This window comes from Artibeus jamaicensis, unplaced genomic scaffold (assembly GCF_021234435.1).
Source record: "Artibeus jamaicensis isolate MK-2021 breed Jamaican fruit bat unplaced genomic scaffold, CSHL_Jam_final contig_456, whole genome shotgun sequence".
NCBI lineage: Eukaryota > Metazoa > Chordata > Mammalia > Chiroptera > Phyllostomidae > Artibeus > Artibeus jamaicensis.
In genome coordinates, this window is record NW_026521839.1 from 646,210 (window position 1) to 661,537 (window position 15,328).

Consider the following 15,328-nt stretch of genomic DNA (forward strand, 5'->3'; position numbering starts at 1 on the left):
GTGTCTGCGATAACTGCTCTGTGGCATTGCTGTCTTCTCATTTTCATTTTGGCAAAAAAACTGTTTTAATTGATTACTCCAAGGTGCTTTTTTTTTTTTTAACTGTCCTCCCCTTTCAAGGGAGTTCCCAACAAACCGTCCCTACTCAGTAGAGTCTGGGTCATGTTTCTGAGTTCTTGTGTGGGGTGGAAGGGTGATCCCCCAGGGCACTTCTTACACATTAGACATCCGTGTGGATGTGGCCAGCACACCACTTGCAGTCTCTTCATTGGAAGAAAGAATAAGTCTAACAATGCAAGAATTGATCTTAGGAATTTGAATCTTATCTCTCACATAGACTAGGAGGTGTAATCTAAGTCTTTTTTCCTTTCAAAGTTTTGTTTTGTTTCTTTGTTTAGGGTGTTGGCCCTCAGGAATATACTTTAATCAAGTTGAAAGTGCTTGAGCCATATCCACCCAAATTAAGGTAGGTTTGTCAAAGAGTTATGTTTCAGCTGTTTGAATATCAGATACGTGTGATAGAATCCACACTTTTTTTTTTTTTTGCTTTAATACATTTTTTTCTTCTTAGTGGCCTGAAAGGGAAAAATATCTTCTTGGTAGCTGCTACTCTCAGACCTGAGACCATGTTTGGACAAACAAACTGTTGGGTTCGCCCTGATATGAAGTACATTGGGTTCGAGACAGCAAATGGTGATATATTCATTTGCACCCAAAGAGCTGCCAGAAATATGTCATACCAGGGCTTTACCAAAGACAATGGCGTGGTGCCAGTTGTTAAGGAATTAATGGGAGAGGTAAGTTTGGTAGCAGACTTTTTATTTTAGTGCATAAATTTAGAGGAAAAATTCTAACAGTGAAACTTGAGGCATACTTACAGTATGGGACATATTGTAAGTATGCCTCAAATTGAGACATACTTACAGTCAAATGTGTGAAATCATAAGTGTATATTTTGGTGCATTTTCATGTGTGTATACACACTCATGTCAGTCAGCATCACTCAAATCGAAATGTAGAACAGTTCCAGTTTTCCAGAAGGCTCTCTCATGTACATTCCATAGTGAGTTTTCACCGTCCTCCTGAAAAGATGGTTCACTATTTGACTGCACCACAGTGCAGTGACCCTTTCTTTGTAATGGATGTTTGATTATTTCATGTTTTTTTCTGTTATATCCTATTAGTATTGTACCTGATGTTAGAGTTCTGTCTGAGCAGTTTTTGGAAATAGTATTAATGACATAGATTTTTAACTAACTCTAATGAAACTTCTTTCCATGTTAATTTGAGTCGATTCTGGGGTGAGGAAAATGCATGGTATAAATTAAAAACTAGCTTTCAACCTTTAAGATGGTTACAGTAGTTAGCTTTCACCAGTATTATTTTAAATGCTGTATGAGCAGCCTGTCTGATACAGTGGGGTGGGTGGGGACTGTGTGGAACTGAAAAGTTCATTCCTTAGCAAAACAAGCAGCTGTAAGCTGTTTGTCACATATGGGAATATGGGTCCAATATTTTTGCATCTTCTGATTTTTTTTAAGAGAAACCAGATAGATCTTTTTAATTAACTTTGTCTTTCCAATTATCATTTAAAATGGGTATACAGTATTCTAGCTTGTTGAAGTCTCATATTTCATTAAATAATTTTTCTATCATTTAAAGTTTTATTTGTTTCTAAGTTAACACAGCATTGGGCAGACTTCTCAAAGAAAAACAGGTTTTTTTCCTTAACCTTTGAGGTACATTTCTAGGATTGGATTGCTGGGTCTGAGTTGTATGAACATTTTTGTGGCTCTTGCTCTGGATTCTATGTCATTTTCCTTAAGGGGTAGGTACCATGTCACAAGTAATGTGTTTGTGTACTAATTTCTTTAAGACCTTAATAATTATTTACAATGACTTTTGGTCTAGTTGGTATAAAAGAATGACTTTTGCTATACTTCATATATTTTTGATTTCTAGGTTCTTGGGCTTAAAATAGTAACATTGTTTTCAATTTTATTAGTTAAACTAAGTTTCTTCACCATATATGCTCATCTTTTCCTTCCACAGGAAATTCTTGGTGCATCGCTTTCTGCACCTCTAACATCATACAAGGTGATCTATGTTCTCCCAATGCTCACCATTAAGGAGGATAAAGGTAAAGAGTTTATTTCTCTGTAGAAGTACTGTAGTAATTACATCTGGCTGTATTAATCAGTCCCACACTCTGTTTTACAAGGTACTGGTGTAGTCACAAGTGTTCCTTCTGACTCTCCTGATGATTTTGCCGCCCTCAGGGATTTGAAGAAAAAGCAAGTGAGTATCTGAGTTTCACATTCTTTTTTCCGCTCATCATTTACTTGGTCAGGTACCGCTGAACTACACTATAGGCTTAGGCTAAAAAGCTACTTGTGTATCTTTGAACTGTAATTTATAACTTATTTCTTGATGTATGTGTATTTTCCTGTAGTTTGAATCTTGAATATATGTATTTTGGGGATATTTTTTTAAGACTTTATGTTTTCAGAGCAGTTTTAGGTTTACAACAAAATTGAGAGAAAGGTGCAGAGATTTCCCATGTGCCCCCTGCTCCAACACACACACACACACAGCCACCCCATTAGCAATACCACTCTCCAGAGTGGTACCTTTTTACCAGGATAAACTTATACTGGCAATCATAGTCACTCAAAGTCCATAGTTCACCTTATGGTTTAATCTTGGTTTTGTGCATTCTGTGGCTTTGAACAAATGTATAATGACATCTATCATTTTTATATCACGCAGAGCATTTTCACTGCTTTAGAAGTTGTTTATGCTTTTCCTGTTGATTTCTCCCCATCCTCCCATCGTTGACAACCACTGTCTGCTTGTCTTCAGGGTGTTACCTTTTCCAAAATGTCATATAGGTGGAACCTTATAGTATGTAGCCTTCTCAGATTGAATTCTTTCACTTAGTAATAGCATTTAATGTTTCTCCATGTCTTTTTATAGCTTGATAGCTTATCAGTTTTCAGTGCTGAATAATATTTTGTCTGGATTCATGGCCTATTTATCAATTTACCTACTGAAGAACATGTTGGTTGCTAACAAGTTGGTTGGCAGTTATGAATAAAGCTGCTATAAACATTCATGTGCAGGTTTTTCTGCGGACATAACTTTTTAGCTCTTTTGAGTAAATACCAAAGAATGTGACTGTTGGATCATATGGTAGGAATCTGTTTTGTTTTGTATGAAACTGCCAAACTGTCTTCCAAAGTGCCTGTACCATTTTGCATTTCCACCATGTGAGAGTACCTGTTGCTCTGCATCCTCATTAGCATTTGGTGTTATCAGTGTTTAGAATTTTGACCGTTTTAATAAGGTGTGTGGCGGTATCTCATTGTTCTTTTGATTTATATTTCCCTGATGACATATGATGTGGAGCATCTTCTCATAGGCTTATTTGCCCTTTGTATACCTTTGGTAAGGTATTAAGGTTAAGGTCTTTGGCTCATTTTTTAATCAGGTTGTTTATTTTCTTATCACTGAGTTTTAAGAGTTCTTTATATATTTTGGATAACAGTCCTTTATCAGATACGTCTTCTATAAATATTTTTTCGGGTCTGTTGCTTGTTTTATAATTTTTTGATATTGTCTTACATAGCAGAAGTTTTTGATTTTCAGGAACTCTAGCTTATTGTGGAGGCAACTTTCCTCACAAGTCCCCCTGTGTGCCATGGATGAAAGTAAATATGACTGAGACATGATGTGATCTGCTTAGGGAGAAGAAGTGGCCATTTTCCCAGAGGAAAAAGGCCGTTAGCAGTGGCTAGTTTCTCAGGGAAAAAAGGCCAGCAGTGACTAGTTTCTCCAAGGAGAAAAAGCCCTTGAGCCCCTTCCTCCAGGGCCTTTTATTGGGTTCTAATACACAGGAGTACAGGGTGGCGAGGATTAAACAGTAGATAACATTTCAAAGAAACCTGAGAGCTTAGTATGAGTCAGAGTCTGTCAGGAACAGAATTTTAGGGTTTCCTGCTCGAACCCTTAACATATGAATGAAAATACTCTTAGCAGAGCAGATTTCACAAGTTCATCAGGAAGTCTTGGTGATGCCAGATTTTTCCCCTGGACACACTCTAGCAAGGCAAGGAGCTACACTCCTCCCCAACAAGTGTTTAGGCTTAAGGGGATTAGAGCCAGGAAGCACTACTCCTAGAGAACATGGGGACTCGGGCTTTGTCAAAGCTGGGGGGGGGTGGCGAGAGTCCACTGCTCTTTGTTGCAGCCCCCTGAGTCTTTCCATGAAGGCCTCCAAAATGATCGAGTCTGGCTTAGGTTGCCCCCTGCTGTGAGGGGAGCAATTGACTTCCGACCAAGCTTTGGGGGCAGGGAGAGGAAAGGAGGCAGCATTTGCTACCAGAGACAGGCTTTGTCTCCTACGGCTGGCATTCCAAAGGTCGTCTCTCACCCTTAGCCACAGGGGGTTGAGATACAGTTCCTAGAACCAGGTAGCTGTCTACAACAGCTCATCAATTATTTCTTGTATAGGTTATTTCTCTGCTGTTTTATCTAAAAAGGCTATCACTGTACCTAAGGCTATGTAAGGTTTTCAACTATGTTTTATGGCTTGGGGTTTTACATCTAGATCTATGATCTATTTTGAGTTAATTTTTGTACAGGTGCAAAACCTGTGTTTAATTCTGTTTTTTTTTGCATGTGTTATGTCTATTTGTTCTAGCAACAATAGTCAAAGATACTGTCTTTGCCTCATTGTATTGCCTTTGCTCCTTTGTCAGACATTGATTGACTATTTATGAGGACCTACGGGCGGTCTGTTCTGTTCCATTGCTCCATTGGTTCTTTAAGCAGCACTGCGTCTTGATTACTACAGTTTTATAGCAATTCTTCAAGTTGAATAGCATCAGTCCTGCGGCTCTGTTCTTGCCTTTCAGTGTTCAGTTGTCTATTCTGGGTCTTTTTGCTTCTCCACGTAAACTTTAGAATTTTTTTTGTTGACATCCACAAAATAAATTGCTGGGATTGCATTAAATCTATAGGTCAAGTTGGGAACAACTGAAATCTTGAAAATATTGAGTCTTCCAATCCATGAACATGGGATATTTTTCCATTTTTTTATCTCTTTGATTTTGTTCATCAGAGTTTTGTAGTTTTCCTCACATAGGTGTTATATATATTTTGTTAGTTTTTTACCTAAGTATTTAATTTTTTGAATAGTAATGTAAATGGTGTTATGTTTTTAATCTTAAATTCTACTTATGTATTGGTACATAGGAACATAATTGACTTTTGTATGTTAACCTTTTATTTTTATTTTTTAAAAGATTTTATTTATTTATTTTTGGAGAGAGGGGACAGGAGGGAGAAAAAGAGAAACGTCAATGTGTGGTTGCCTCTGGAGCACCCCCTACTGGGGACCTGGCCCACAAGTCAGGCATGTGCCCCAAATGGGAGTCAAACTGGCTATCCTTTGGTTTGCAGGCTGTTGCTCAATCCACTGAGCCACACCAGCCAGGGCTGTATATTAACCTTTTATCCTGCACCCTTGCTGTAATTGCTTACTAGTTTCAGAGGGCTTTTTAAAAAATTTATTCTTTTTTGGATATTCTGTGTTGATGATTATGCCAACCTGTATATCTTTCTTTTTCCTGCCTTATTATATTACCAAGAATATGCAGTGTGAGGTTAAGAAGTAGTGGTGAGAGAGGACATCCTTACCTTTACCTGTTCTTAGTGGGAGGGCTTTGGGTTTCTCATCATTACGTATGACGTTAGCTGTAGGTTTTTTATAGTCTTTATGAAATTGAGTAAGCCCCTCTCTATTCTAGTTTACTGAGAGTTTTTATCATGAATGGGTTTTGGGTTTGGTCATATGTTTTTTTTCATGTGTTGATATGATCATGTGAATTTTTCTTTTTTAATCGGTTGATGTGATGGATTTCCTTAAACTTCTGAAAAGATTTCTGATACATTTTTATTGCAACCTAGAATATGAACCTTATTTTAAGTGAAGTGTGTGTCTGTGTGTGTGTCTGTGTGTATGTGAATTTTTGTTTTGGCTGTACAGTTTCATCATTTAAGCCATTCATTATAACCTAAACTTTGAGTCTTTAGAAATCATAGATTCCTTCTTGAGATATTTGATGAAGATAAAAAATTGCTCGGTATGGAAAGGAGAAGAAATAATAGCTTTATAAACAGCTTGGGGGTTTCTTCTCTCAATGATTAAATGATTATACCAATAAAGTATTGATCATTAATGTTAACTTGCAATTCTTTTGTAGGCCTTACGAGCAAAGTATGGAATTAGAGATGACATGGTCTTGCCATTTGAGCCAGTGAGTACAGAGATTTCTCAGTATATTCATATCTATACTTTTATCAGAGTGAAAAAGAGAGCTTACATTTACCTTGTAAGAAAATTAAATAACAAATGGAGCATGGAAATAAGAGGGAGTTTACTTGAGAGTTTGTTTTAATTTGGTAGCTGCTATGGAAGATAGAGAGAGAAAAAGTAACAATAAGCATTTTCTTAGCACCTAGCACCTGAAATTTTAGAATAAACAAATGGCTTTTTAGCATCACCAATTTTATGTAGCTTATTCTGCTAGTTTGGCCAATTTCCAGGCTTCCGAGGACAAAATGTTAATGTTTTCATATTAATGGCTGCAGTAGAAAAAATTAAATTACTAGCAAATACTTCTCATGAAAAATCCAGAGTACTTACTAGAAACCAAAAACAAGACCCTTCAAAAATTTAGTTGTTAACACAATTTTGCTAGTTTGTGTTAGTTATTTAGTTGATTTGATGCCAGTGTAGGGGTGAGAGCTGGGGAAGGTGAATGTGTAGTAAGTGAGGGACATTGTGGGGGTTGCTGTACAGATTTGGGTCGGTCCTGTGGAGAGAAGGAAGACAGATTTACATCGGTATGTTTGTTAGTCACTGTGTGAGTGTGACTTCCTAATGCTTGGTACTGTTATAATGATACATAGAATCTGAAATGACTTGATGGGATAGAAGAGGCAAAAAAAAAAAAAAAGGACAGTGCTCTTTTTGTGTATGCTCATTCAGGGTGAATAAGTTCCTGATGTCTTTTTTTTTTGCAGGTGCCAGTCATTGAAATCCCTGGTTTTGGAAATCTCTCTGCTGTAACCATTTGTGATGAGTTGAAAGTTCAGAGCCAGAATGACCGAGAAAAGCTTGCAGAAGCAAAAGAAAAATTATATCTAAAAGGGTTTTATGATGGTGTAAGTAATAATTCTTTTATTTTTATTTGATTTACTCCATGTTCTGTGATTTTCTTTTTAATGATTTAAAAAATACATAGAAAAATTCAGTATAGTTTCAGTCACATACTGACCTATGGCAGACTGATGTGATATTAAGAAAAGAGTCTTCTATTCGCAAACTTTCTAAAATCTTTTTTGGGGGGGGGTGATAATAATATTTACAGAAGTTACATGTTTATGCCCCCTGTAGGAATCTCTTAAAGAATGAATTTCTTGAGAGGATATTTAGTTAGTTCTATTATTCAATAAACTCCAAAGGTCTATTGCATGGACAGTACTTGTTTCCTTCTTTTGCTCCTTAAATTAAGAGTTTTGTATTTTAAGTAAGCAGTTTTATTCAGGTCATTACTTCACTTGTTAATGACCACGAAATGTCAGGTGACCACAACAAACATGATCTGAACCTCCTCTTTTGTCACTGTGCACATATTAGTGTACCATACCCCATTTCATGGAGAGAAGACTGAGTCAGAGAAAGTAAAAATTCAGCTAAGGTTAAAATGAAGATTTAAAACATTTTTTTTGATTACAGTTGACGTGTGCAGTATTATTTTAGTTTCAGATGTACAACATACTGGTTAGACATTTATATACCTTAGCAAGTAATCATCCTGATAAGTCTAGTACCCATCTGACACCATACATAGTTAAAGTGAAGATATTTAAGGACGTAAATGAGAATTAAAAAAATTTTACCTTTGTTGTTATTTTTCTGGATAACAAAGAATTGGTTATGTCTTTTTTAAGTGACTTACACATTTTGGGTGATAATAAAAGCCAGTACCTATATAGTACTTTCCCATAAACTTATTTAAATGTCAAAATAACCTCATGATGTAGGCACTATTTTCCCCATTTTACAGATAAGGAGATTGAGGCACTAAGAGATTAAATAATTTACCCTATATCAGCCAGGTAGCCTGCAAGTGACAGAACCGAGATCCAGACTAGGCACCTTGGCTCTAGGATTTGCACTCTTCACGACTGCATCATAATGATCAAGAAGTATAATTTCATAATGATGAATTAAATAGGTATGAAGCATTTTGGGGATGTTGGAGGATTGGAAGTTCAAAAAAGAACTTGTGTCTTTTGCTTAGAATCTGTTTGAGAGACACATAAGTCAGGTAGAGGGAAGTCAGTTTCATCTGGAAAGGGGATTGTGGCTTAGAATTGTGACAATGGCAAGCTACTACTTTGCTCTAGAATTAAATTTCCCCATTAAGTAAAAGGCAGAGTTGAAAAACTGTAGGCCTTCCTCTCAGAGCTAAGTTTATCACATGGCCAGGCAAAGGGGAATGCTTGTTGGTAACAGGTGGATTTGGAAAGAGAAGCCTAAGTGGGGCTGAGCTGGATATGGTTAGCTCCTTCTCCCAAAGTCTCCAGGAATGAGGGGAGTTAGTGTTGTGGAATTCTCTCCACACAGAAAACTGAGAAGGGGAAAGGAAGTGTTTCTTCCTAATCATCTTCTTGACAGCTATCCTAATTATACTAAAAGAAAAACAAATGTGTTACAAATATTAGTTGTCCAGGCTATGCCAAAATTAAAAATTATGGTTATGTGATACATTTCATGATAAAAATATATTGGGTTGGTGGGTGGAAGTAAATTTAGTTAGGGAAAAGTTTGGGGGAGGGAACACAAAGCCAATTTTAATTATTTTCTGTGTGTTTTTTCCTTACTCTCATCCTTTAAGGTAATGTTGGTGGATGGATTTAAAGGACAGAAGGTTCAAGACGTAAAGAAGAACATTCAGAAAAAGATGATTGACACTGTACGTACGTGATAGGCTATCCTCTGAAGTCCGTTTTAGGAGAAAAGCTTTTAGCTAATATACAGACTTTACAGTGTTTATTAGCCCAATGAGTCTGTAGTAAAACTGTGAGCTTTATTAAAGACAGTGTATAGTTTTGTGGCAGAAAATAGACCTATTAGCAATTCATGTAAGTTGAATTTTCTACCTGCAACATTGATGAAAGTAGTGTTCTAAAGTAGACAGGTACAAAGCACATACAAAAGAACTGGAACATACTTCTGGCTTAGCCAGTTGAGATGCTAGTAGTTACAATTCTCTCTTTATGTAGTGCTTTATTTTTTACTTTTATCTTCTCCCCCATCTTTGTTTTTGCTGTAACTTCTATTAAGCTACTTAACTACTTGTTACATTAAACTTTTGTTTTTGCCAGTTATATGTTCGCATAATACAGAGAGACAATGGTCTGTAAGGCTTATTAAAATGAAAAAGCCACAGTTTCCTCTTTATCTTTCCATGGTTCTCTTAAATGTCTCTTTTTTGGAGAGACTTACTTTCAGCCATTTTAGAATTGATTTCCCTCTGTCTTACAGCTCTCGAATCTAAATGTAGTTTATAGTATAACTTTGGTTTTATTTGTTTTGGTTTTGGCACCAGCCATTGATGTCTCCTATGAAAGATCAGGATTTAACTCTTCCTCCCACCTGGTGGCTTCCTCTCTAACATCACACACATCCACGTATACTTTTTCATGAAAAGTATACACCCATCTTCCTGGTGTAGGTGTATCATCATTTATGTGAGAGCAGTAGTCAGTATTTACATTTTTGGGATGTGACTGATCTACAGTGTATACGGTGAGAATTTTTCTTCCTTAGCTTTTGGTTTTCCCTAAGTTAATAATTGTCTTTTTCAAAAAAATTTCTGACTTCCGGCCAAGATGGAGGCGTAGGTGGGAACACTGCCTCCTCACATAATGAAGTTTAAAGACAACAAAGATTTAGTAACAAAATCGCAACCAAAACACACAGAAAATTGAACTATACAGAAATCTGACAACAATGAACCATTCAGCCAGACCGGTAAGAGGGGCAGAGTTAGTGGCTGGCGGAAAGTGGTCGTGCAGGAAAAAGTGGCCAGACTGACCCAGGTGCGCAGGTGGTGGTTGGCAGATCCCAGGCGTGGGGTGGCAACGGGCAGACCCAGTGAGGGTGCAAGGTGGCTGGCTGACCAGTCAGTCCCACATTTATGCGCAGATAAACCAGGCAAAGGAATGAGCAGTGAGACAGACCGTGCAACCCAGGGCCCCAGCAACAGGAATTAAAGCCTAAAAGCACCAGTTGAAAAACTTTCAGGAGTTGAGGTGCCAGGAGAGGCTCCCAAGCTCACAGAGAGTTCGTTGGAGAGACCCACAGGGTCCGGGAGGGTGCACAATCCCACACACCTGGGAATGAGCACCAGAAGGGCCCAATTTGCTTGCGGGAAGCAGCAGAGGAGACCTAAATCTGAGAGAGCAGAAAAAATGCCATTGTCCCTCTCTCACCCCTCCCCCACATACAGCATCACAAAGCAGCAACTTGGGTTGCCCTGCCCTGGTGAATACTTAAGGCTCCACCCCTCATACATAATAGGCACAAACAGACCAAAACATTATGGCTCAAAAAGAACAGCTCAAAGTCCCAGAGCCAATACTTCTAAGTAACCAAGAGATAGCCAACCTATCAGATGCACAGTTCGAAACACTGGTGATCAGGATGCTTGAAGAACTGGTTGATTTTAGTCACAAATTAGATGAACAAATGAAGGCTAAACTAAGTGAAATGAAGGGAAATGCACAGGGAACCAACAGTGATGGGAAGGAAACTGGGACTCAAAATCAAAGGAGTGGACCAGAAGGAAGAAAAAAATGACCAAACAAAAGAATGAAGAAACAAGAATTCAAAACAGTGAGGAGAGGCTTAGGAACCTCCAGGACATCTTTAAATGCTCCAACATCCGAATTATAGGGGTACCAGAAGGGGAAGAGGAAGAACAACAAGTGGGGAACTTATTTGAACAAATGATAAAGGAGAACTTCCCGTCTCTGGCAAAGGAAATAGACTTCCAGGAAGTCCAGGAAGCTCACAGAGTCCTAAAGAACTTGGACCCAGGGAGGAACACACCAAGGCATACCATAATTATATTAGCCAAGATTAAATGAAGGAGTGAATCCTAGAAGCAGCAAGAGATAAGGGGACAGTCACCTACAAAGGAGTTCCCATCAGACTGTCAGCAGATTTCTCAAAAGAGACCTTACAGGCAAGAAGGGGCTGGAAAGAAGTATTCCAAGTCATGAAATCGAAAGACCTACATCCAAGATTGATCTATCCAGCAAAGCTTTCATTTAGAATGGAAGGGCAGATAAAGTGCTTCTCAGATAAGATCAAATTCAAGGAGTTCATCATCACCAAGCACTTATTATATGAACTGTTAAAGGGACTTACCTAAGAAAAAGAAGATAAAAATTATGAACAGTGAAAGAACAGCAAACTCAGTTATTAACAACCACACCTAAAACAAAAGCAAACTAAGTGGACAGCTAGATCAGGAGTAGAACCATAGAAATGGAGATCGCATGGAGGGTTAGCAACAGGGGAGTGGGGGGAGGAGAAGGGGGGAGAAGGTACAAATAAAAAATAGCATAGATGGTAGGTAGAAAATTGATGGGGAGGGGAAGAATAGTGTGGGAAATGTAGAAGCTGAAGAACTTGAGACACATGGACATAAACTAAAGGGGGGAAATGGTGGGAGGGTGTGCAGGGTGGAGGGGAATGAAAGGGGGGAAATGGGACAACTGTAATGGTATAATCAATAAAATACATTTAAAAAAATATATGTAGACCCTGGCCTGATGGCTCAGTTGGTCTCTGTCATCACATGATACCAAGGTTATAGGTTTGATCTCCAGGCAGGGCAGGGCACAAGAAGGAATCAAGCAATGACTGTATAAATCCGTGGAACAACAAATCAAAGTTTCTCTGTCTCTCCCCTTTCCTCTAAAATCAATCAATAAAAATTTTTTTAAATGTAAAAAAAAATTTTTTACCCCGTTTTTTAGGCCTGAAGCAAGGATGTTTATTGATCTTAGAGAGAGAGAGAGAGAGAGAGAAACATCAATGTTCAAGATAAACATAGATCAGTTGCCTCCTGTATGCACCCCAAGTGGGGATTGAACCCACAACCACAACCCACATTGGATGACGCTCCAGTCAACTGAACCACCCACCCAGGTCAAAAATTTCCTTCTAAGTATATTTCTCAATATACCATACCAAACTCTGTCCCATCTGTTCATTTCTGCTTTCGATACCTTCAGACGCATTATGCTTTAGGTTCCATCTTGGAGAACACTCTTCCAGAGCCTTCAGGCCAGTTTGAGTCTGTGTTGGCTGCCTGCTGTCCTGGGGCACTGGTGTCCTCAGCAGTCTTTCTCCACCATTACTGAGGATTTCTTTTGCTGCCCTTGACTTGGACGCCACCCTGTTTCCTTGATTCCCTGGCCGCTTCTTTCTTATTTATTCTTTTATTTTAGTGAAGCTCTGCCTCTAGTATCTTTCCTGAGAAAAGTATCTGGAAGGTAAATTTTGGGGCCCTTCCATGTCTCAAATATTTTTATTCTGTCCTTATTTGCCCTTGAGTGCAGAATTCTGGGTTGGAAATAATTTCCCCTTAAAATTTTGAGGGCATTACCTATGGTGTTCTGGTTCAGTGGTGCTTTTGAGAAGTCCAAAAGCATTTTGGTAATAACTGCTCTTTTATAAGTGACTTGTGTTTCCCCTGCTTCTGGAAGCTAGTGAAATATTATTCTTTCTCCCAGTATTCTAGAATTTCATGTGACTCGCCTTGGTTTAGGTCAGTTTTAATTCATTCTTCTTGGTTTTTGGGCTTCAGTCTGAAAACTTGTATTCTTAATTTGGGAAAATTTTTGTCTTTTTTAAAATTTCATCTTCCTATTCTTTATTTTTGCTTTCTGAATTCATACAGTTCAGATATTGGACTTCTTATATTCTGGAAGTGTATACTCTTGCTTTTCTGAGAGAGTCCCTCAACTCTGTGTGTGTGTGTGTGTGTGTGTGTGTGTATCAGTGAGTGTTTACTGTTTTTTTTTTTAAATATCTGGTAGTTGGGTGTGCATGTGTTAAATATAAATAAAAATTTCTAAAAATTCATTAAAAAATCTTCTTAAACAGAAAACTTACAAATAAGTGGGGAGTAGTATGATGAGTTCCTTAAACCCTTTACCCAACTTACCCGGCATCAACTCAGAACCACCTGAAGAGCTTATTCTTGTTTTCTGACTTTTTATGGGCTATTCTTACTTTATGGATGTGAATTTTTTTTTTTTTTTTAAGAATTGAGATATAATTGACAGATGTGAAATCTTAATCTCTTATTTCTTTGAGGAAGACTTGATTATTTAAGACTGGGCACAGAAAGGTTATTGGAACCTTTGGGATGTAGGTAGGACTTGTCACTGGGCTTTGTTGGGCAGATCTGGAAGGGCCATTTGTGCCTTGGGGAAGCCCTGATGTTAGGGCTTTTGGGGTTTGTTAGGTTCCTCACAAAAGATTCTTCCCATCTCTGGCTTAAAGTGTCTAATGGTCTAAGCTAACTAAGCATTCTGGAAGCTGAATTTCGAAAAGTTGGAGAAGATCGCTAGCATTTGTACCAACACCCAGTGTGCTTTCACTTTGTCCCCATTTTCACTGTGACACTCATATCCTCAGCTTTGTCCTCTGGGTTGGGGACTCTTTTTATCCTCTCCAGAGAATAAACCTTCATTGTTCTTTTGGCACAGGGAGGGTCAGTTAGTTGCCTATCAGCATAGTGCAGGATTTGGGAATGTGGGTTTCTAACCCCTTCTTTAAAGGACAGTGCTTCTCGAGACTTCCCACAATGAAAATTAAGGACAACAAAGGTTTAGAAACAAAAACCACCAGAACAGGCAGAAAATTGAACTGTACAGAAGTCTGACAACCATTCAGCTAGACCGGTAAGTGGATTAGGCAGCTGGCAGAGAGGGATCATGGCAGGAAAAGGCAGTGGCAGCCAGACCCAGGAGTGTAGGCAGCATGGGGCAGACCATGGTCACACATTCGCGCACAGGTAAACTAGGCAAAAATGGGCAGCAAGACGGACCATGTAACCCAGGGCCCCAGTGATAGGAAATAAAGCCTAAAAACACTGATTGAAAAGGTGCCTGCTTGTGGGAAGTGACAGAGGGGGCTGAAATCCGAGAGAGAACAGAACAAGTGCCATTGTCCCTCTCTGACCCTACCCCCACATACAGCATCAAAACCCAGCAAATGGGGTGACCCTCCCTGGTGAACACCTAAGGCTCTGCCCCTCATACATAACAGGTGCACCCAGGCCAAAAAAAAAAAAAAAAAAGGCCCAAATGGAAGAACAGATAAAAGCTTCAGAGCAAATACAACTAACCAACAAAGAAATAGCCTACCTATCAGATGCACAGTTCAAAGCACTGGTGATCAGGATGCTCACAGAACTGATTGACTTTGGTTGCAAATTAGATGAAAAAATGAAGGCTACACTAAGTGAAATGAAGGGAAATGCACATGGAACCAATAGTGATGAGAAGAAAACTGGGACTCAAACCAATGGAGTAGACCAGAAGGAAGAAAGAAACAACGAAACAAAAGAATGAAGAAACAAGAATTCAAAAAAATGAGGAGAGGCTTAGGATCTTCCAGGACATTTTTAAACATTCCAACATCCGAATTACAGGGGTACCAGAAGGGGAAGAGCAAGAGCAAGAAGTGGGAAACTTATTTGAACAAATGATAAAGGAGAACTTCCCATCTCTGGCAAAGGAAATAGACTTCCAGGAAGTCCAGGAAGCTCACAGAGTCCCAAAGAAAGTAGACTCAAAAGAGAAACACATCAAGGCACATAATTACATTAGCCAAGATTAAATGAAGGAGAGAATCCTAGAAGCAGCAAGAGATAAGGGGACAGTCACCTACAAAGGAGTTCCCATCAGACTGTCAGCTGATTTCTCACAAGAGACCTTACAGGCAAGAAGGGGCTGGAAAGAAGTATTCCAAGTCATGAAATCAAAAGACCTACATCCAAGGCCAGCAAAGCTTTCATTTAGAATGGAAGGGCAGATAAAGTGCTTCTCAGATAAGATCAAATTCAAGGAGTTCATCATCACCAATTCCTTATTATATGAAATGTTAAAGGGACTTACCCAAGAAAAAAGATAAAAATTATGAACAGTGAAAGAACAGCAAACTCACAGT

The 15,328-nt window shown here is 38.6% G+C and overlaps 1 protein-coding gene across 4 annotated transcripts in view; it reads left to right on the top strand.

Moving 5' to 3' along the window:
- The window catches only part of LARS1 (leucyl-tRNA synthetase 1), a 71,641-nt gene that overhangs the window by 25,810 nt on the left and 30,503 nt on the right, over window positions 1–15,328 (top strand). For all 4 annotated transcript variants that reach the window (XM_037163329.2, XM_037163330.2, XM_037163331.2 and 1 more), the window contains exons 9-15: window positions 399–466; window positions 572–797; window positions 2,053–2,140; window positions 2,222–2,298; window positions 6,267–6,320; window positions 7,090–7,230; window positions 8,970–9,047. In XM_037163329.2, coding sequence (XP_037019224.2) covers window positions 399–466; window positions 572–797; window positions 2,053–2,140; window positions 2,222–2,298; window positions 6,267–6,320; window positions 7,090–7,230; window positions 8,970–9,047 — 732 coding nt within the window. The remainder of the gene's footprint in view (window positions 1–398; window positions 467–571; window positions 798–2,052; window positions 2,141–2,221; window positions 2,299–6,266; window positions 6,321–7,089; window positions 7,231–8,969; window positions 9,048–15,328) is intronic.